We start from the raw sequence: 22,220 nt of genomic DNA, 5'->3' as shown, positions 1-22,220 counted from the left end.
AAATTAGGTTGCAACGACTAGCCTGCCTGCGCTCCAAAAATATGAGAGTTCTTACTATAGTTGTAACTATATACAATTAAAAGATTCTAGTAAAAACAAATTGATAGTCTAAAATTTTTTATTTTTTTTTGTTATTAGATTTATGCTTTGACGACTGAGGCCATTATCCTGAAAGGTTGGTAGGGTTGGCACAGTAGAGTTGGAACGGTTAGTACGGTAGTATGGGAACAAGTGTATGATTAGTCTCAATTTGTTGGGCCAGACGGGCCATATTTTTGTACTATTTATATTTTTAGTTGATCAGTTGTTTCAATGAAGCTATTGTTATATTATTTGTGTACACACAATCGTATTGCTATGATTTATATATTTTTAATGTATTTATTGAAACCAATAAAATATACCCTTAATTTCTAAGTCTTTTTTCATACATAATTTTTTTCTAATTCTATAGCAAGTATACAAGTCTCAATTACACATTTAGATACACATTTCACCGACGCACTATCATTTAGAGGACTTGCTCATTGAAACTGTCCGATATCTATCGAGTGCCATACATATAATGCAAACCTTATCCATAAAGGTTAGCTGGTGGAAAATTATCTTACAACACATGAAATATAAATGACGGGGAACGGCGGGCCATAGTATCTATAACATTTCATGCTCCCGGTCCTAACATAATTATGGTACTATCACTAAATTCGTGAATTCGTGTATTACGTATCATGTAAGTTAGACGTTAATTGGGAAATTATTAATATTTAGAGATACAAATTGATAAATGTTCGTACAGAATTCGAAGGTTATAACAAAAAACAGAAATTAAATTAGTTAACTTAGCAATGATAATTTAATTTAGTTGATTGAATCGTTGTGAACCAATAATAGTTAAGGTATTATATTTTAAATGATTTATAAATAATCTTTATGAATATCTCTAAATTATTATTGAAACAATTCATACGAAATATAACTTCAAACCAAATTAAATGTTTACCTGCAAATTCCACAGTTCTATAAGAAACACCTAAATTTAAAATCATTTATTTTGTCAATTTGGTAAATAATGAATATACGTATTTATAGTGGTAACATTACGTCCAACAAACTTTTGTTACAAGAAATTTGTTATATTTATTTTAACTAGAATGATAGACCTATCATCTTATAATATATGATATAATATTTATAATATTTTTTTGATTTCATTTAGACAGACTTGTAAGTCTAATATAAAATATATAATATTTATTTATTTATTTATTTATAATTAACGGGTGGTGCACTTAGAATACAATAGATAATACATTTGAATTCTAAGTAAATAGTAGGAAATATTATACATTAATACGAATAATAATAACAATAATAATGCTTAAAAATAGAACAACAACAAAAAAACAGAAAAGATTTTAAGGTAGTAACAATAAAGGTAGTTAGATTAGAAAGGAGGGATCCTCATTGGCGATGGACATAACGCGTCTTAACAGTTAATTTTTATATCGTTACTTTTATATTGGGGAATATGGAAGCTCACAGGTGCTCGAAATTGAGGAACTTTAAGGGTTATAACTTATAAGTGATAAAAGAGTAGGAGAGTCAACGACATTTAATAAGAGACCTCTTAGGAAAGTCTTACTTAACAGCCTACGGTCAGCTAAGGATTGAAGGTCAAGAATCGTGATAGGAAAGTAATCGTGTGGGGGACATTGTGTTTACGCCATTGTATTTGGTTTTTGTTTTGTATAGTGTTGTGTTAGCATGCGTGCCCTGATAGGGTGCTCGCGTTAATATTATCAGTTTAATTCATATTTAGTATTTTTTTTATTATTCGTAAGAAGTTATTTCTTTTTGCTTTCTTGACTTTTCTCGTTACTTGAACTGTGCAGATCAGGTCACATCCAGTGTTCATCATTGTTTCAAATTCATTATTTACATGTGGTTTTCACGTGCATTTACAAAAACCACGTTTTTCTTCTAATTATTCTAGTTATTCTTCTCATTATTCAAAGATTACTATTGGTAAAATATCATTCCTAAAGCAGAAACTTTATGCATTATTGTTAATATTATTAATTTTCTGTAGATATTTCATTGAATCATCATTCTTAGTTGTGTTAACATTTATGCTTTGTGGTGTTTATTCTTGCCCTAGTAATTGGAGCTGTGTATGTGTATATTTAAATGTTCTGCGTTAAATTATTAGCTTTTAGCCGCACTGCAGACTTGGTTGTTGTATTCATTCATTTGAAGCTGTATTATTTGTGTATTGTTAACATTACACACAACCAGGCTTAGGTAGCGTATGTGAAGAGCCAGCTAAGAATAATATATTTACAAGAAAAGGCTGACGAGCTCCTTTTATGTTATTATACCATTATTATACCATTTTTATTATTAAGAGTTTTTCCTATGGAATGATTATCAATTACGTATTTTATAAAAGATAATAGAAAAATAGTAAATAATCTTATTAATCGGAATTTAAATTATATTCTTACAGGAATTTCCAGTATTTTGAAGTCGGGCATTCCAAGTTTTCTCACCTGACAGTTTAAATTCTGAAAAATAAATAGAGTTTTTATATTAGAGTTTAAACTATTAGATATTTAGAAAGCTTGAATGTTTATAATGTTTATAATGTATAATATACTGTACGTGAACATCAAAATAATTTTTATGAAGAATATTCCTTTAATAATAAATAATATATTTCCTCAATTGTTGAGTGATGAATAATCATCAAGGTATATAGGTGTATTTTCTCAGAATAAATTATAATTATAACTGGATAAACCTAGTCACCAGATCAATTAAGTGGCCCTGAATTAACTGCTAGGCAGTTTTTGCGTGTCCTTCATATAAATGTTGGAAACTATTCAGAGGAAAGTAAATGGTACCAGACATCAGTTTTATGGGGATTCGTTCTTGACCGTTTTTAGGAAATTCTATATAGGTAATTTTCCATGTGTTTCTATGCAGTAGTGTGCGTAGCAGGGCTTAAAACCGGTAACCGGTTTGTAACAAAAACCGTAAATTTTAGAACTGAAAACCGATAACCGCTTTTAGTTTTGGAATGCAGTTAGCGATTATTGGTCATCAGTAATCAAGAAAATATCTAAATATTAACATGAAAGCCGTTACCTCGTATTTTTAATCACGGTTTTATTACCAAAACCTATTCCTGACCAAAACAACAAAACGGTTTTTTCGTGGTATTTAATACTTGAATTATTTTATGATTATTTTACAGTTAAATTTAATTTTCGAGCTATTTTTAAATTTTTTTCCTTAATTAATTGCTGTCAAGTATTGCTTATTTGTTGTGACTATCATATATATATATATATATATATATTATAAATACTGTCATAAATGTCGTCGTCGTTGCGTGCGCTGATTCCCGTTACGAAATAGTTGGTGGAATAGGGGCATAGTCTATATTTTAGTATATTTTAATATTTAGTATTTAGTACTATTTATGATATTTTAATTAAGAATATAGTCTGAAATTTACGTCGTTTTTATATCGTGTCAAACTATCACAATTTATACTTTGGTCAATGGTATTATTTTATTGTCTTCATTTTATGGTAATGTTTAAATTTTAAATTAATAAACAATTTTAAAATTATAACAATTACAAAAATGTATTTTTGATTTTTTAAGATAGCCATTATCTTGATAATATGTTTTAAACTTCGAGTGAAATCGACCAAATTAAAGCATATCAACTTTTTGATTTTGTAATAATAATAGTTATGTTATCAACCCACGAATCACCTAAATAAACTGTTTTAAATATATGATTTTTAAAAACCGGTTTTAACCGGTAACCTATCACCAAAAAACCTTATCAACGGTTTTTAAACGATTACGGTTATCATAGTGTTGAAGTATCTTTAAAGAAATGGTTACCGCTTACAATAATATCAAAATTAAACGATAACCGGTTACCAATTACCTACTTTATTGGGAATGGTTTTAAGCCCTGGTGCATAGTAAGAGATCATTAGTGTGAGGGACTGTATATTATAAAATAAATAGCGGAATGCATCCACACCCACATGGCCAAACTTACATATTAACGACTCATTACACAACAATTAGGTATATGTTTCTATGGTAAAATATAAAATATAATATCGTCGGCCTAAGTCGATAAGGGCATACCTAACTCCATTTTTTTTTTATTTTGGGATTATCAGTGATTAAAATTAAGAAAAAAACCACATCATATGATAAAGTTGTAACTAAAATTGTTATCATTTTATCCTCCGCGAAATTTATAATTAGAAATTGTCGTATCTCCGATGTAATGATTTTAAGAATTGTAATAGCATTGTAATAAATGATGGAGATTGTAAACCACTGTGTGACGGGGAGTATAAGACCATTCCCCCGGGGGTTGTTACACCTTTAGCCATATTTCTCGAGGGCGGCTACTTCACGCCTTGGTGACACGGTCGCGTCCCTCCGACGGGTTGACGTCAGGGCGCCCTGATGATGGAGATGTGGCCTTTTCGAATTATTGACTTAGACCGACGAAATTTTAATGTTTTTTTCCTGTCCTTAAAAATTTGTTATTTTGGACATACGCCATTTGTGACTCAGGCCGACGATATATAAATCAGGCATGTCAAACTCAAAGTATCAATTGGGCCACATATTATATTGATTAGTACTACTCGGTCCGCACATACATTTTTTACGAAAAAAATAAATACTTAATACAATTTTTTTTTAATTTTATTCTTTACGTTTACGAACACAACGGGTACGTAAAACTAAATTTAAAAAGTTAAAAAAAATTTTTAGGTAATTTTTTTTTTTATTTGACCACTTATATTGGTAGCTGTGGGCCACAAAAAAATTAGAGTGCCGTGAATTTGACATGCCTGATATAAATAATAATTATACATATAATATTATTTTCCCTCCAAAATCTATCACATTATTTTTAATATTAATATAATGGTAGGTTTTAAAATATCTAAATATATAAAATTCAATAAATAAATTTGTGTGTGCTAAACTAAAATGTTATATTATGTGTAACTAGGTAATACAAAATAAGTCCCTAATTATATAATACAAAACAGAAAATAACAGGTAATCACCAATAAATTATTATTGTTGTTATATTAAAATACATTTTAGCATATAAACGTGACTACAAAAGTACTTACTTATAAAATGTAGATCTATAAAAAATTTGTATGGAAAAAAATATTAGGAACTTGTATGTAATATACTCCGTTCCACGGGAGACCGTATACGAGCCCCGCATCCGACCAACGTTGGTGACAAATTTCTCTCACTCTTAACCGGCTATATACATATTATGTGAATTGCGAGGAGTCTTTTCCAACCACCGCGAGCCGGCTGAACAGTTGACGATCGTAACCATGGATTTTATTAGATAGAATGGTTGCACAACTGGTCATTATTTTGTGATCACTAATAATTGTTCTTATCAAAAATCTGTTAAAAGTTACGTTATAGCGCTATCTAGTTGCTTACATAACATCATTAATATTGTATTCTTATGGGAATACGGGAAATGCGAATATTGTAATACCAATTAACAACCACGAGGAGCGTTAGTAGTAGTTCACATTTTCGTATTTTAGATAAGAACTCTCGTACACCGCAGTCTAACATTGCGTAGTATAGCCCGATGTGTAACCATTCTATCTAAATCTGTGATAGTTACCGAACAGAAGAAAATGGTGGCGGGTACGCAGCGATGGACGAAAAAACGTGCACATTCTCTCGTGGAACGGAATATAGATTGTATTTATAATTATTATCATTATTATTATTCTAATGAGAATGGTAGATAATAACATTCACATTTTATTGAATTAGACACTTTAATTTTAGAAAGAATTTCATTAATTAACTATACATGAAATCGATCAAGATACGGAATTTACACCATAGAACCATAAAAATATCTCAAAAAAAGTCAAAATATTTTAAAAAATATTCCATCTATTGAAAATTATAGTATTATTATATTACTAATATTGTTAAGACAACTACCAAAGCATCATAAGTATCAAACTACCATACATGTTCAATATTCTACCAGAAACTCTACCCTGGAATTTGAAGGGACAACAAATCTAAATCATTATCTGTACTTAAATTGTTATACTATAACGGTTATAAGTATAAGCTATATTGGTAACTTTAAAAATTAGTTTTAAACTCACTGTTTATTGATCTAAAATATTCTTGAATATTCAATTTTTTTTCATCTGAAAATATAACCATCTCATTTAGTACAGCACAGTATTCAAATTTGACTATACTTAAATATATTTAACGATTAGACAATTTACAATTTGCTATCATATATATTTTGATACAGTATATCTACAAAACGTTAAGGTGGTCATATTTTACACGTACAAATTCATCATCCATCAGAACATTATGAAGAATTATTATTTAATAGGTAACTTATCAATTTTGATAAACAATAATGTTATAGATACTATTTCTTTTATTATTGTTAATAAATGTATTATACTCAATACCAAAAAACTGTTTTCATTAATTACCATGTTATACCAAAACTTTTAATTCTTTGAATATTTAATATATTATACTTATTTTTGCTAGTGGTTAACAGGGCTACGTGAAGCTGGCACCAAAAGGTAGCACATCAAAACCATCATGTGGTATTGTCGAGCTGATGTAAAAAAGATGATTAAAAAAATTGGAAAATGTATTTAAGTTATTTTTACTAATCTGTGAAGTGTATAAAAGATTATTTCAACACTTTCATAAATGTTTGCAGTCAAAAGTAATAAAAAGTAATATTTTTTCAATAATATACACTAAAGATCATAATATTATGTATTTATAAAATAAAAGCTCTGTAAACAATTCTGAAAATTGTTTGTAGTTGTTTTTCAAAGTACAAGCACTGTAGCAACTCATCTACTTTCTACCAACCACCACTGCAGGTCACTCATAACGAAACGCAGTCGACTCTCCAGCCAAGCCACACAGGCAATGACATAGGTACCTACACAACTTTCATTAACCATCTGCGTAACGGGGAGTATAAGACCATTCCCTCGGGGGTTTTTATACCTTTAGCCATATGTCACGAGGGCGGCTAATTCATGCCTTCACGATGCGGTCACATCCCTCACAACCTACACAACTACATCTCTTCCGCTCAGCGTATTCGTGCATTAGCTGTGTGACAGTGACAGAAACAGGTACTGGCTCATGTGAGGTAGAAAGAGTGACATTATTTTTAAGAGCAGGACTCTTTTACGGAGTAGCGAGTAAGTTCAAAATGAAAATTTGAGTTTCTGTCCTCAGGTTCCTGCCTTGGGAATTAAGTGAGAGAAGAGTCTTGAGTAGTGCAGCAAATAGTTTTGTTAGAGTGATATTAATGTCCTTACACTGTTTCAGGGTTTCTGCTTGGCCAGTGCGTAAATCGGTGATAGCAGAACAGAGTTCATAAGATGATGGGGTCATTTTACCCTTGACACCAGCTGGAGAATTGGAATGGGTTATATTTGAGAGTTGGCCAGAACCCAAAGACATGATAACATTATGAATTATGATAAATATATTACCAATGAAAAAAATTTCTTCTTATAATTAGGATATAAAAATGAGGTTAGACTGAAGCTTACAAGAGATATTAGCGCAAAGTAATAAAAAGACAAGCAAAACTTCAATGTAGTAGTGTGCAAGATAAACAGGTAATGTGATAGAAATTAAGGCTAATGATTGTGACATCATAAATAGTGAGAAAGTAAAAAATCGTTCCGTAGTTAAGCAGAACTGAAGTCATGAAAAAAACACCTGAACAGCCATTAACTCGAGATTGATACGATGTAGACTCAATTTGAAACATTTGGGAAATGGGCATGTAAAACGGAGAAGCGACAGCTTTTATTATAATCATGCAATAATGAATTATTCAATACTGAGTAACAATAAAATAGTGAACTAAAAACAATAGAATTAAGAGAGCAAAATGTTACAAAGTATACGAAAACAAAATTACATAATTTTAAACAAACTTATATTTAATGAAGTTTTGTACTTTACAATCAATTAACTAGGAAATTTTATTTAATATTTATCAAACAACGTCTTGGAAAACTGTATGTATAAAATTGGTAAAGTTATGAATTAATTACTTAGTTACGTGGCGCTGGTTATTAAATAGGCACTACAAACTTTTTTTATTGAATAGCTATTAAATTGGTTTCAAACAAAGTCCAACTAATGTCCATCAATTCCAAGGATAGGTTGTAGGAATAATTTTAGATAAATGTGCTAACTTTGTACTAGCAGCATTAAGTAGATAAATAACTGGATTAATAATATTCGAATTGTATTCTTGTATGAAAATGCTATGATATATCGATTAATGACTGGTAATTGTACAGTATACAGTAGTAATGTACTGTGGTATGTTACGATAATAATCGATATGTAGGTATATTGTATATGTCGCATCCACTTGGTGAAATCACTCATTTCATGAAGTGGATGTCCACTTCATGAAATGTATCCATTTAGTGAAAATGACGTTTTACTACACTATATGGACAATTTGTTGACCTTTTCATGAAGTGGATGAAATTCATTTTATCCACATTCTGTAATATTACTATTTATATATACGAGTATTTTTGATATTGGGTTATTGTACGATTTGCACTAGGTAATTGTGTATAATATGAAGAAATTTCAAGAAATTGAAGAAATTGAAGAAAATGAAGAAAATGTACAATGCTCAGCTGTTAATTATACATGTCATACATGTGAAATTTACATACATGAAGTTGAAAATCAAGATGAAGCTGGATCTATTATGTGTAAACTATGCATAAAAAAAGAACAGATTAAAATGCAACGCAAAAAGGCTCTGATGGCATTAAACAATTTGCTGAAAAAATGTTACAGGTAAATTTTTGAATAACACAATTATTTTAAAAATAAAATAAAAATATTATTATAATACACTTTTTTAGACTAGTCATGCAGCTGTTCCAAACCTCGAAATTAACGATTGCGTGGTAATGGCTGTTCCAAAAGTCGACAGAGGGCCTACAGATCCACCAAATATTTTATGTTTAGTTGTTGACAAAAAGAATAACCTGTATAAGCTAGGGACTAAACATGGAATGATTAAAGGATGGTATGGAGGAGATTGCTTAAAAAAATGTGAGAAGTTTTTAACGAGTGACGAAGTTTTATTGGACAAAGAGCTAACTGTTCGAGAGACTGTTAAAGTCACAACAGGTGGACAAGGCTTTTCTTCTTGTTCATGTAAATCGAAAAGCCCATGTCAAACATCAAGATGTGCCGGTTTAAAAAAAAATTTTGTGCAATAGTTGTTGCCATAACTCTGAACCATGTTAAAATAAATAATAAAATGTAAAATAAAGTTTAAGAAAACTTTTAATTTAATTTTTATAATTCATTATTTATGGTTACCTATATTATATTATTTAATTATTATCATATTATACACAATTACCTAGTGCAAATCGTACAATAACCCAATAACAAAAATACTCGTATATATAAATAGTAATATTATTACAGAATGTGGAAAAATTTCATATAATTGTCCATATAGTGTAGTAAAACGTCATTTTCACTAAGTGGATACATTTCATGAAGTGGACATCCACTTCATGAAATGAGCGATTTCACTAAGTGGATGCGACATATATATTGCAAGATATAAAACCATTTGATTGACTAGGTAGCTATTTAGCTTATAACTAGCTCCACCGCATGTTTATCTACGGATACACCAAGTAAGATTGTTTAATATTCCGAATTTCCTTAGAATATACAGTAATAGTGATGTATATATTATATAGGTCTTACATTGTGCCTTTGGTTGTAACAAATATGTTTCATAATCTGGATCATCTAAGTTTGCAAGTTCTGGAAAATTAAAAAACAGCTGAATTACAATTTAATTCATAAGTTAATTTATTTTATTTCAAAGTATTTTGAAAGAATTTAGAGAAAATTATTAACGTGTATTAACATAGCAGTCACATTATTATAAGATATGGTACCTAAGATAATAAAATTTACTGGCCAAAAAAGAATAAATATAAAGTTTGTTTGGAACAATTCACCACTGAAGTTGTGCTTCTTTTTGGTGAAATTTTAGTTTCTAAACAGTTCAATTTACTGGCCAAAAAAGAATAAATATAAAGTTTGTTTGGAACAATTCACCACTGAAGTTGTGCTTCTTTTTGGTGAAATTTTAGTTTCTAAACAGTTCAATGAATTGTTCAACAAATATATATATATATTTCTAAATATGTGTATTAAATACAACTAAAGTTGTTAAACTATTGTTTATGATGCCTATTAGGCTAAACTAGACTAAGCTAAGCTAAATTAAAATTTTAATCACACATATATGTTTTTAGATTACATGTTTACAAAGACCTTAAGTAATTATAGTTTTGTCACATTATAATTATACAATAGGGACATGAAAAGACTTAAAATAAAATAAAAATAAAAAACAAAAATAGTTAAATTATTTGTAAACATTTATCGTAAGATTGTTTTAACAATGTGTCTACTTGCTTTTAAAGTTCTATATGTTTCAATTAATTATGTTATTTTCCTTACGTGTATTACCTATGTGTTCTAGATTTAATGTTAATTAGATTTAATTTGAAAACATTATATAGGTAGTAAATTCCGTTGGGATAATTGTTGAATATTTAAAATTCTGAAATCTTTAATAGGTTTACAGAAGGGAAGGTTTTGGATTTGTTTACTATTATTTTTATTATACTTTGTTGGACTGTTATTAGTTTAATACATGCAACTATCCCTTAATTTCCCCAAGCTGTTATTCCATATTGTACTATTGACTGTGTATTGGCAAAGTATACTATTTGTAATATTTGTATGTTGAATATTTTCCTAGCATTTATATAGAAATAATTCAGGTTCCGTATTTTGATTATTTACTTAATTACATTAACATCCAATTTAAAGTGTTGGTCAATACTCAATGGTGATACAAAGGTATTTGATATGTATTGTTTTTCTAATTTCCTCAAATGTGGCATTAGTGTTTGAATTACAGTTTTGTTTATGTATTTTTAACGGGTTTATATCTCTTCACATATTGTTTTTCTTTTACCCATTGATTTGTGTTGAAAATCTGTCGAAGTTCAATCTTAAAACGCATATAAAATTTCAAGGCTTAATTTCTGTCTTGTCCTTCTGGGACAACAAAATAATAATATATTATTATTATTAACAACTGCAGGTTAATAAATAGAACTATAAAATCCTATCCATAGACAATTTAGTGGTGGCCTCAGCTAGTATAAATAAATAAAAATGATTAGCCGTTTTTTTCGGAATCGTAATCTTGAAAACTACACATCTGATTCAGTTGAAATTCTGAGGAAGATTTAAAAAATATTTCAAATATATGAAAATTTGAAAAAATAAATCGATGATAACACTGAAATACAGATAATACACAAATAGTAAATAATAAATTTATGAATAATAGATTTATGTTCCGTAGGTACGTATAATAATATTTTTCTAAAAATAATTTATTCAAATACTTACGATACAATTCTAAAGACTGTATTTGATACACAAACGTAATATTGGAAAATGCAATTAACATCAATAAAATGATAGAAACATTTAAAACGATGACAGATGAAATAAAAGTCATTTTTTGGGTATAAAAAAATGTACGTAATGAACTGTGACTGGCAAATGGTTAGCTGAAAAAATAATTTTCAATACCTAGTTTTCAAAACTTCAATAATTTACGAGAATTATGTTGGATTATTTTTCAAGCATATAACATATTAACATGTATAAACATTTGAGTAAATTATTGACATTTTACTAAAACAAAAGGTTTCAACACACAAAGTGCCTATAATGTAAAATACAAAATACAGACAAATAGAATGAAAATATTATATCTAAATATTGTTACCCCAGCTGGCAAACAAGTGATATTTGTATTTTGAACATCTAAAGGTTGTATATTACACATACCTTTTATATACATACATAAGCTACTATACGCGTTAAATAACTGTTTGATTACTGATAGTTGTTCTTATATTTACTTTACAATATTTTAATGTCATAAAAACTCATGTAGAAACAAATGTCCAATGCCAATGGCAACAGTATATACCTACCTACTTAAAAGTTTATATTATTTTCTATACGTTATAAGAATTAATATTCCTGTTGTAAATATTTATATCTTTTGTAAAAAGCTGATTTTTATAGTTGGTAGTAGGGCTTGGATTTAAATGCCCTGAAATATAAAAAAAAATGCTCTAAAATATCAATAAATTATCATTCAAAAAATGTATTTAGCAATTAAAATTGTGTACCTATAGGTACGTTTATAAATATATAAAAAAATGAGTAAAAAATGCAATTCCATTTGTATTACACTGAACTACACTGTAATATTCAAAATAAATGTCGTATGCAATTAAATCGGCTAATTGGTTTATGGTGTGATATAAAAATAAATTTCAGCAGTGTCTAATTTAAAACTTGATTACCTGATGTTATATAGATCAACATAATAATAATTTTTATTACGTAATACTATGCTCATATTTCAATGAAGTCAGTTTTAGTCATATTACTCGCAATAAGTCAAAAAATCCCCAAAAAGTATAAAATCCGTTAAAATTGAAAAAAAAGTTCGTGGTTACAACATGGAGAACTTGAAAAATATTTGTAATCCTAGTCCTAGACTAAGTAGTTTTTAATAACACAATTTGACGATGTATCTACATAAGGATTGTAATTTCTTTAGTAATTATTAATCATTAGGCTTATGTTACATCCCAATATTATATTTAATAGTTATTAGGTAAAGTTAATAGATTTTACTTGTAATGCCAAGAAACAATTACATTACAGATTGCATTATTTGTTTTCGATTCTGAGCCAAGTAATAAATTTATTATTTTACAATGATAGGTATGCGTGTTTTTCTCTGTCAATTTTGGGACAGCAATATAGGTACTGTAATATTTAACATTGAGGGTGGTTTCTGGTAGCAAGTCGGATCTAAGTAAACAAAAAAAGCGGGTAAGTGGATGTCGTTCTGCTGACAGTAGCCAGTAGGAGAGAAGTGGGTCACTGTAATGAATGAATTCGATGATATAATATCATTGCATACAAAAAACGGATTCTAAGCGGAGACGGTTTGTCAGCCAAGTATATACTATATTATTATTAATAATACCTAATACGATAGCTGGTAAGTTGAATTAATGTTATTTGTATAATATAATAATATACTTGAGAAGTTTCGTGTATCCACGAAAAATATTTTAAAAATTTAACACAAAACTAAAATTGTTTTTCTTCGTTTAAGTATCTAATTTCGACCAAATTTGAAAATAAAATAACTATAAAAATATCTGTGTTTTTATATTTTTGAGATTCTTTTGGTTTCAGACCATTTGGTTATAACCTACTTGGAACCTTATTTTAAATTTTCAATCCTTAGCTATTAAAGTTGAGAATTTTATAAAATTTTAACAACAAAATCATTTTTAAATTTTAAATTCGATACGTTTTGTCAAAATTTGAACTTTTATACTTATAAGAAAAAATTGTTGCTAGCTGTATATTCAACTGCTGTTAGGTTAAGTCAGGTTAGGTTAATTTTAACTGCTGCATCATTATTATTTACCCAGATAGCAATTAGAAAATATTTATATTGTTGACATATGTTTTCTTTATGTTCTTGGAAATATTTTGTTTTGACACCTTTTGACAATATGTTTTTATTATATGAACAAAAATATATTTAAAAATAATATTTGAAACATATTGTAATAATATGTTTTTCACATACTGAAGAAAATATTGTAGGAAACATCAACAAAACATTCGTTGACAACGTTTATCTAAAATTATTGATAACATGTGTTCTTGTAAATATTGTAACAATGAGTTTATTTAATGGATAATAAAATATTTTGAGGAACACTAAGTAAAAATATTGGGACAATCTATTTCTATATATATTATTGATAAGTGATAACACAAATTATCAATTTTGGTATCCTAACCTCAAAAAAGGCCTCTTATAGTTTATCTCTCTCGTAGATAACTTTCTCTCTTCCCCAAAAAAACCGTATTACCGCGACTTATACGCCAGTATTATAGGCATGTCGTATTCGTTCTTTTAATAATATCAAATTATTATCAATGCTAAATATAAATTATATATTATTAATTTTATTTCCGAAATCCGAATACAAATACGTATTGATGAAAATTGTTTATCAGTGAATCCTAATAGCTGCAGTATACGCACGTCGCTCACTCGTCCTAACCTAACCTCACTATAGTTAATTTATACGCTCCGTACTCCTACGTGCCACGCCAAATCGCCACTCACAAACCGCCTTTTCTCCACGAGAAACACGCCATAAGGCACCCATGCACACATACACACATACACAACACACCAATAATATAATCGTTCAACAATACGAACAAGAGGCCAAGAGTTAAAAGAGATCAATCAGGTAAGAAATTGTTTACCTATAATATTATAATAAAAATAATTTTTTTTTAACTTATACCTATAACAGAAATTTTGTTGACGATTATATTATATTATACCTACCTAATATGATTATGCCCTAATACTACTTCGTAACGGGTACACATTTGTACACATTAATACAACGTGTGTGATAACATCGTATGCTAAAATAATTGGGTAACACACTTTACAAGCTAATTTTTGTCAGTCAGTACCATTTTGTTGTCGAAAGAAGTAAGGTACACTTTGTCACTGCATTATGGATTATTCATCAAGTTCATCTGACAGTGATTGGATAGAAGAAGTAGAAGAAACGGTTGTAGCAACATATATTTTGAATCAAACAGTCAAGAACCGCAGATTTTGGGTGCACCCTATTAACAAGGAAAGGAATGAAAAAGGCGTATTTACCAACTTATTTCCACAGTTAATAAATGACCCTGAAAAGTTTCATCAATACTTTCGTATGTCGTATGATCAATTTAGTTATTTACATAATTTAATAAAGGACGATATTAAAAAACAAAACACACAATTTCGAGCACCAGTACCGTCTGAACAGAGATTAGCTGTATGCTTAAGGTAAGTAATTAATACAATTTAATTTTTTTTCGTTTGCATTATAAAATATAATATTATATAATTAAGACGTAATCATTTTTCACAAAGAAGTTTGCAGAAAAATTGAAAATTTAACTACATATTTATTTATCATTAAATTGCTTACCTACTTTTAATAAAAATAACAAGTAAAAAATTTTTGTAAAAACAAATTTGACTTTGCCTGCATTTTAATATAATATGTATAGTAATGAACTAATGACTTTCTTTTTGCAAATCTATAAATTAAAATAAATTATTTAGTAAATTATTTTATAAACAAATACAAAAAAATAATTCTAAGGAAACAAACAGTGTAATAATATTATATGAAAAAAAGAGAACAATACCTATTGCTTTTTTCAAAAATAAAACAATTGTAGTTATATAAATTAACTTAATTTAAAATGAATGGTAAAATAAATATAACAATAAATATTGGCATTTATTTGAAAAAAAAAAATAAATATTAACTTTGAAAAACAAAAAGATTTTATTGAAAATGTTATGTTATTAATAAATAATAATATATTTTAATTAAGGGACTCATATTGATTAGAAGAACCTTCTTCTGAAATGTACGTGCAAGGATGTTGGTTATTAAGACGTAAGTTGGCATCGAGGATGGAACGACAGTAGTTTTGCTTGTCATAAACGTAAGTCTGGCTGTTTGAATGTGTTGATGAAGAGGTAGACCAACTACTTTCACTCTGTTCTTGATGCAAACTCAAATTTTTAGGTTGTAAATGTACCGGTTGGTTTTGACAGTTTAATGATGTTTTGGTTGAGTGGCTGTTTCAATCTCAACTAAGTGAGCTAATTCTGCTTCCGAAACCTTATTGCATATTTCCATACGAAGTTTAGCCTCCTTTGCCTTAGATAAACGTTTTGCTATTTTAGCCATACTTAGGTAAAAGAGCTCCACATCATCATGCCCAGAAAATTGCTTTTTTTCATATCTTTCTTTTCTTATGGATGCAGTTTCCCTCAATATATCAACCAACTCTTCAGCATGATCTGGTTTTTTTCTTTTCATAGAAATTTCTTTTTTGGATTCCAAACTGTTGTCTACATCTGAATTGCTTATTGTATCTGGCTGTGATTCAGCACTTAAATTGAAGGAAGTATTACCAGTTTTTTCTGAAAAATCATCAGCGTTTGGTTTCTGTATACTACTCGGGGAGGAACCAGTTTCTAAATTACTATATACTCTAAAATTATATTTAAATAAAATAAAATAATATTAAACTGTCTTATGCATATTTATCTATTGTTATGCAGGGTGGAACAGGAAGACCTAACAAATTAATTTAATTTTGTTGCAATCAATAATCTATATATAATTTATTGACTTATGAGATATACGTATAATTCAACATTTTTGATTCTGAGCGGAGCTTTGAATATATAGATTTTATTTATTATTATTTTTATTTCATTTTTTGTGTGTGCGTGTTTACCTGTACGATTAGTATTCGATATAAAGTTTCGTTATTTTTATGCAACAGACCTCGACTAAATCGATTTTGGTTTTCGGTGTAACTCGAGTTAACTAAGTGGTTCATTTTTTAATACATTTATATAAAATGTAAATTTTTTGAAATAGCTTATTAATTTGAAAAGTATTTTAAAGTATTTTAAAAAAAAATAATGAGATTTAAAAAAAATTTTAAACGACAAACTACAATAAGCTTAAATACATGTTTTTACAATCAGCATTTTTCTAATAATCAAATTTACAAATTGATAATTTCATATCAGATTTATATTTTTATTTCTCTTAGGTATTAAAAAAGAATGAAAAAAATTAAAATATATTGATTAGAAAAAAAGTTATTTAGTTTGTCAAGTCTTCCTATACAGTACTGCACCCTCCATATTATATTAAATTTATCTATTATAATATTATATTATATTACTCTCGGTTTTCCAAAAAGGGCAATATAAATTCCATTTGTTGGGAAAACCTCCAAGGTGGAATATTCTTGGTAGCTTGACCACTTGTCTTACTTCTACGTCTTCTGATAGCATTTAGAAAACAATTTCGCAATTTAGTCCATTCTGACTTACACTTTTCAGCTATTACAAAAAATATTTTACTACTTGTTTGATGATTTATGAATTTATTTCATATAAAGTGAATATTTTTAATTTTTCATAAGCACGAATTAATAATTAATATTAATAATTTTATACTAAAATTGAATTGTAAATAATAGTCGTAAATAATACTATATACATTACGGTGAAAACACATTTATTGTTCAATATATATTTTGCATTATTCTTATATCTTTGAATAATAAATAATTATTATAGTTGTAATATATTTGAAAATTATTAAGGTAATTTTGTATTGCCATTCATTTTTAGTTTTTAGGTCATCATACCTTTTTCCTATTATATTTTGTAGCTAATTTTTTAGTGTAAAAAAATATCTTATAATTAACTAATTATAAATAAATTATTATTTTAATATTAAATTTTAAGTATAACATTCTTATTTAAACTTTTTAATATTTACAGATTTTTGGTCACCGGGAAATCTTATAGGTCTTTAGACTTCAGTTTTCGTCTGGGGTTTAGCACAACCAGAGAAATCGTTGAAGAAGTCTGTGAGGTTATTTGGAAAACATTAAGACCCATCTACATGCCGAAACCCACCAAAGATGATTGGCAGGGAAATAAAGAAATATGGAATTTTCCCAATTGTATAGGATCTCTTGACGGTAAACACATTTATATTCAATGTCCTATAAATGGTGGATCGGCATATTTTAATTATAAAGGAGTAAATTCGATCGTCTTACTTGCTTTGGTAGATGCTCACTATAGGTTTATAACTATTGATGTGGGTTCTTATGGTCGGAATTCTGATGGAAATGTATTTGCTAAATCAGCGTTAGGGAAAGCGTTAGAAAATGATACATTAGATGTTCCACCTGATACACCAATTGAAGAAAATGGAGACCCAATGCCATACGTAATTGTTGCAGATGAGGCATTTCCCTTGAAGCCATATTTTATGAGACCATATAGTAGGGTAACTTTGGGTGGTAATGAAGGAAACAAAATTTTTAACTACCGACTCTCTCGTGCAAGACGTGTTGTGGAAAACGCGTTTGGAATACTTTCAAATCGTTGGCGAGTATTCAGAACAAATATTCAAGTGCAACCTAAGTCCGTAGACAACATAGTACTTGCTGCATGTTGTCTTCATAATATGTTATGCCAAAGCCATGATTTTCAATTGGATGAAACAAATAGTTATGAAAGTACCGAAGTTCTTGAAAATATGGAACCTTTAAGAGGGAATAGCACTCAAAAATCATTTGAAATACGCGAGAAGTATAAAGATTTTTTTTTGTCATCTGTTGGGGCAGTACCATGGTAGTACGAGATGATTCGGAGAGGACGAATTAATATTTGATCAACGATTCTTAATAACAAAATGTGTTCCTTGTTCAAATTATTTTAAATTAAAAATTATTCCTTATTATTTGTATACAATAAATAAAAAAATAATAAACATGTATACATTTATTTTTAATATGGTGTATAATAACTTCATAGGTAGTATCATAGGTTTAACGTGTATAATATATCAATTTGTATCAATATTCAATATACAAGTATTATTTCATATTATTAATAATATTATTAATTCGATGTTTAAAAAAGAGTTATTTAAATATTTATATATTAAAATATTAATATCTTACCTGACATTTGTAGATTTTTATCAATCTCTTCCCATGCCTCTTTACGAATGTTCTGATCTTTATAATCGGCGGAAAAAACATTGTATAAAGACTTGTGTTCGCGGACATTTTCAATTAACGACTCTTCAAATGAAGACATTATAAAATATGTATTATATTTAAGAAACTAACTGAAAATAAATGATTAACCAATTGCATGCCTGCCATCAACCGATGTCTGGAGTAAAATGTCGTATTTTACTATCACACGTCACACATTTTTCAAAATTGTTTGAAACGCGTGGCGTGGAATCGAGTGGGAACACGTTGCGTGTTATAAATATAATCACAAAACCGAATAATATTGAAAAATAAACGGGTTAACACGCGGTTTAAAATTATCGGCGTGTTAACACGTGGCGTGTGAACAGTGTGTCCCTAGCTTAATAGGTGCCCTCATTTATTATAAGGTACCTATGTAAATTATTCATACACGTGACCGTGACAGAGAATCCTATCACTTTTATATCACCATTGTTTTTGCTTGTTTTTATGAGTAACGTCATTCAACCCGATAGCAAAGTCTAATTAATTTGTATGTTTTTATTTCCCATATAGATTTTTTTTGTACATCATAATACTTTATGCACTCTAAAATGATAAAAAGTTATAGATCCAAACGGAGAAAAATTGGAGATGAAATTTCCACTATAAATGCTTATCAACCATTATTATGTACAACTAACAGTCGTCAACACATCTAACTACTTCTATATCCGTGTAAAACAAAAAAAGGAAAATAAACGCCACCATTATCAAATTGTGTTTGTTATAAATTATAAGTTGATAACCAACCACCGACCGGCTCACCGCGGATTCACCCGCCACCACCGTCGTAGCCACGTCAAATTGGCTCCCCGCAGAGGAATCATCGCCTCAAGTCAGCGAAAAGGTAAGAGTTTTTCACGCTGACACATACCTCGGTAGATTGCTTATATTAAGTTAATATTAAGACTGTTAGCCAGGAGTGTGTTTGCCGGTTAGCTAGGATTCCCAGTGAACATTACCATCTAGCTCACAAAAAAAAAAAAAGTCTCTAAACCACGTACACACACCAAACACAAGCTACCCCACCGACCAACAGCTTAACGACAGCATTTGTAATTTAATCGTACATAATGACTGGTAAAACGTTACAACAGTTATCGTCGGCGGAGCTGCGTAGCGAATGCATGGCCCGCGGACTAAGCGTGTCCGAGTCGAAGTCGGATGTGTATGTCAGGCTAGAGGAGCACCTTTGGGAAAGCGGACTAGTTCCCGAGAACGTGAGGTTTGAACCAGTGCAGCCCACAATCACAGGATTAGGGGACGGTACTGGACAACAACCACACGTTCGATCAGCGCTGTTAAGCACAGACGTCAGTCAGATCTTCGAACCATCGACTTGGGGTATCTCGATAAGCCATACGGCAAGTCAAGGACCAACGGACGATCGGCCAGAGGACTGCGACAACCAGCTGACCATGCAACAGGGCCAGTCCGCACACCCATTAAATACCGACATTTTCAAAACCGCGGCGGAACAACTGCAAAAGTTAAAACTGGCGTTGCCACAAACGAACGACACAACGTCGTTCGAGGCACGCCTAATGGCGCTCGAGGCAAGCATGACGCGGCTCTTTACGGAATCGCGCACGACCGCCACGCAGCAGCCACACGACTTTGCAGTCCCGCGGTACACCAACCACCCGTCACCCGTACACATAACAACTCGTATACACGATAGTTACCAGTCGGGTTGGTCGTATGAGCGCAACGAAGGCGGCGCTCAGCCGAGCGCCAGCCACACTGCCGCCACGAACAACCGACCGTTCTTCACGCGCGACAGTCTACACGACTATACGGGTCACACCACACGCGCGTCACAACACGCGTCATACGAAGTACGTATACATGAACGTTCGGTACTAATACCGTACGAGGACTTGCGTACAGCAAGAGCCTCGTTACCCGAGTTCACAGGAACTAGGGCCGAGGACCCCGTACGGTTTATAGACCGAGTCGATTTTGACGCAAGCTCGTATACACCCATCGGGTTGGTGCAGGGCGGTCGAGCCGCAATTAAAAGGAACGGCGAGTACATGGTACAATTCTATCAGGGCACTCGACCTATCCTGGACAGAGTTAAAAAAAAAATCATTAACTTGCCCAGCCTTGCAAATTGCTAACTTTAAGTCTTAAATAATTTTCTACGTTTAATCTTCTTCTATTATTATTTTTTGTGTACAATAAGTGAGAAAATGTATTTTCGCACAGATATGTTGATACAAAAGAGATTAGAAACTGTAAAGCTTGTGTGGACAATGCCGAGTATTCTTGTTTCACGTCCAGCCAAAAATTAGTGATATTTTTGGTTTTGAAAGCGGTTCTTAGGGTAGAGTCACTGGTTAATAAATAATTCTTTTGCCAAATTACCATATGGAATGTTCTAAATATAATCATCTTCGAAAGGGTTTATGATCCATTCCATTTCTGGGTTATCCTCAGGAAAATATTGTAAAATATTGGATTTTAGTAATTGTAGGTGTTCCGAAATGTCTGTAATTATATTTGAATTTGGCTGAATTTCGTTATTTTTCCAAAATGTGTTTAGTGTCTCGAATGCTGAAAGATCATTCTTAAATGCTTGTGAAATAAATATATAATTCAGTATCTTTTCCGATGGGAAATGGAATTTAGTTGGTGCATTGAGCCGGTCAAAAATTTTAATTTCTATTATTTTTCAATAGCACAGTGTAAACAAAAAAAAATAAAACAAATAATGTTTTTGACAAAATCGATTTGGTTTTTGGTTTACCTCTAAAACAAACGACCGTAGATACATGACATTTCCACTGAATGTTTAGATAAGCATTTTTTGTTTATTTTGTTCTATTTTGAACTGTTTACGGACATTTTCAGTTTCCAATTTTATTTGGATTTTTTTTCTATTTATGTCAATTAAATTTTATTCGTAGGGTCAAAAAGCGTGAAAAACATTTAATATTCAAATATTGACTAAATATATCAAATTTAAAATTTAAAAATAATTTTGTAGTTAAAAATGTATAAAATGTTAAACTTTATGTGTAAGGATTGGAAATTTAAAATAAGAATCAATATAATAGTAGGATAATCTGTAATGCACTTGCCCACCTTTTTTTGAATGATTTTCAGTATAATTTAGAGCTAAATTTTGATTTATAGCAACTGTAATTGGGGAGGGTGAGCTTATAGACCGTTCCCAAAGATCTCAAATGCTCAAA

General features: G+C 29.9%; 2 protein-coding genes across 2 annotated transcripts in view; both read right to left on the bottom strand.

The window, feature by feature from the left end:
• LOC132945713 (uncharacterized) overlaps window positions 1-11,766 on the bottom strand; it is a 40,510-nt gene extending 28,744 nt beyond the window's left edge. Inside the window, exons 1-5 of the mRNA XM_061015469.1 lie at window positions 11,629-11,766; window positions 9,895-9,954; window positions 6,228-6,272; window positions 2,508-2,567; window positions 1,004-1,033 (exon numbers count right to left, since the gene is read on the bottom strand). Coding sequence (XP_060871452.1) covers window positions 1,004-1,033; window positions 2,508-2,567; window positions 6,228-6,272; window positions 9,895-9,954; window positions 11,629-11,740 — 307 coding nt within the window. The 5' untranslated portion in view covers window positions 11,741-11,766. The remainder of the gene's footprint in view (window positions 1-1,003; window positions 1,034-2,507; window positions 2,568-6,227; window positions 6,273-9,894; window positions 9,955-11,628) is intronic.
• Window positions 11,767-17,129: 5,363 nt separating this feature from the next.
• On the bottom strand, window positions 17,130-19,075 carry LOC132944746 (uncharacterized). Its single transcript, XM_061014231.1, has 2 exons — window positions 18,937-19,075; window positions 17,130-17,293 (listed from the first exon to the last, which is right to left on the bottom strand). The coding sequence occupies exons 1-2, from the start codon at window positions 19,073-19,075 to the stop codon at window positions 17,130-17,132; spliced, it is 303 nt and encodes a 100-aa protein (XP_060870214.1).
• Between the last annotated feature and the right edge of the window lie 3,145 nt (window positions 19,076-22,220).

This window comes from Metopolophium dirhodum, chromosome 5, assembly GCF_019925205.1.
Source record: "Metopolophium dirhodum isolate CAU chromosome 5, ASM1992520v1, whole genome shotgun sequence".
In the NCBI taxonomy this organism is placed as follows: Eukaryota; Metazoa; Arthropoda; class Insecta; order Hemiptera; family Aphididae; genus Metopolophium; species Metopolophium dirhodum.
Note: the sequence above shows the minus strand (reverse complement) of the source record. Positions and strands in the feature narration are given on the sequence as shown.

Coding starts and splice junctions, on each gene's coding strand:
- LOC132944746 (XM_061014231.1), bottom strand. CDS start 19,075: ATGTCTTCATTTGAAGAGTCGTTAATTGAAAATGTCCGCGAACACAAG. Junction 17,294..18,936: donor TAAAAATCTACAAATGTCAG/GTAAGATATTAA, acceptor TTTTTGTAATAG/CTGAAAAGTGTAAGTCAGAA.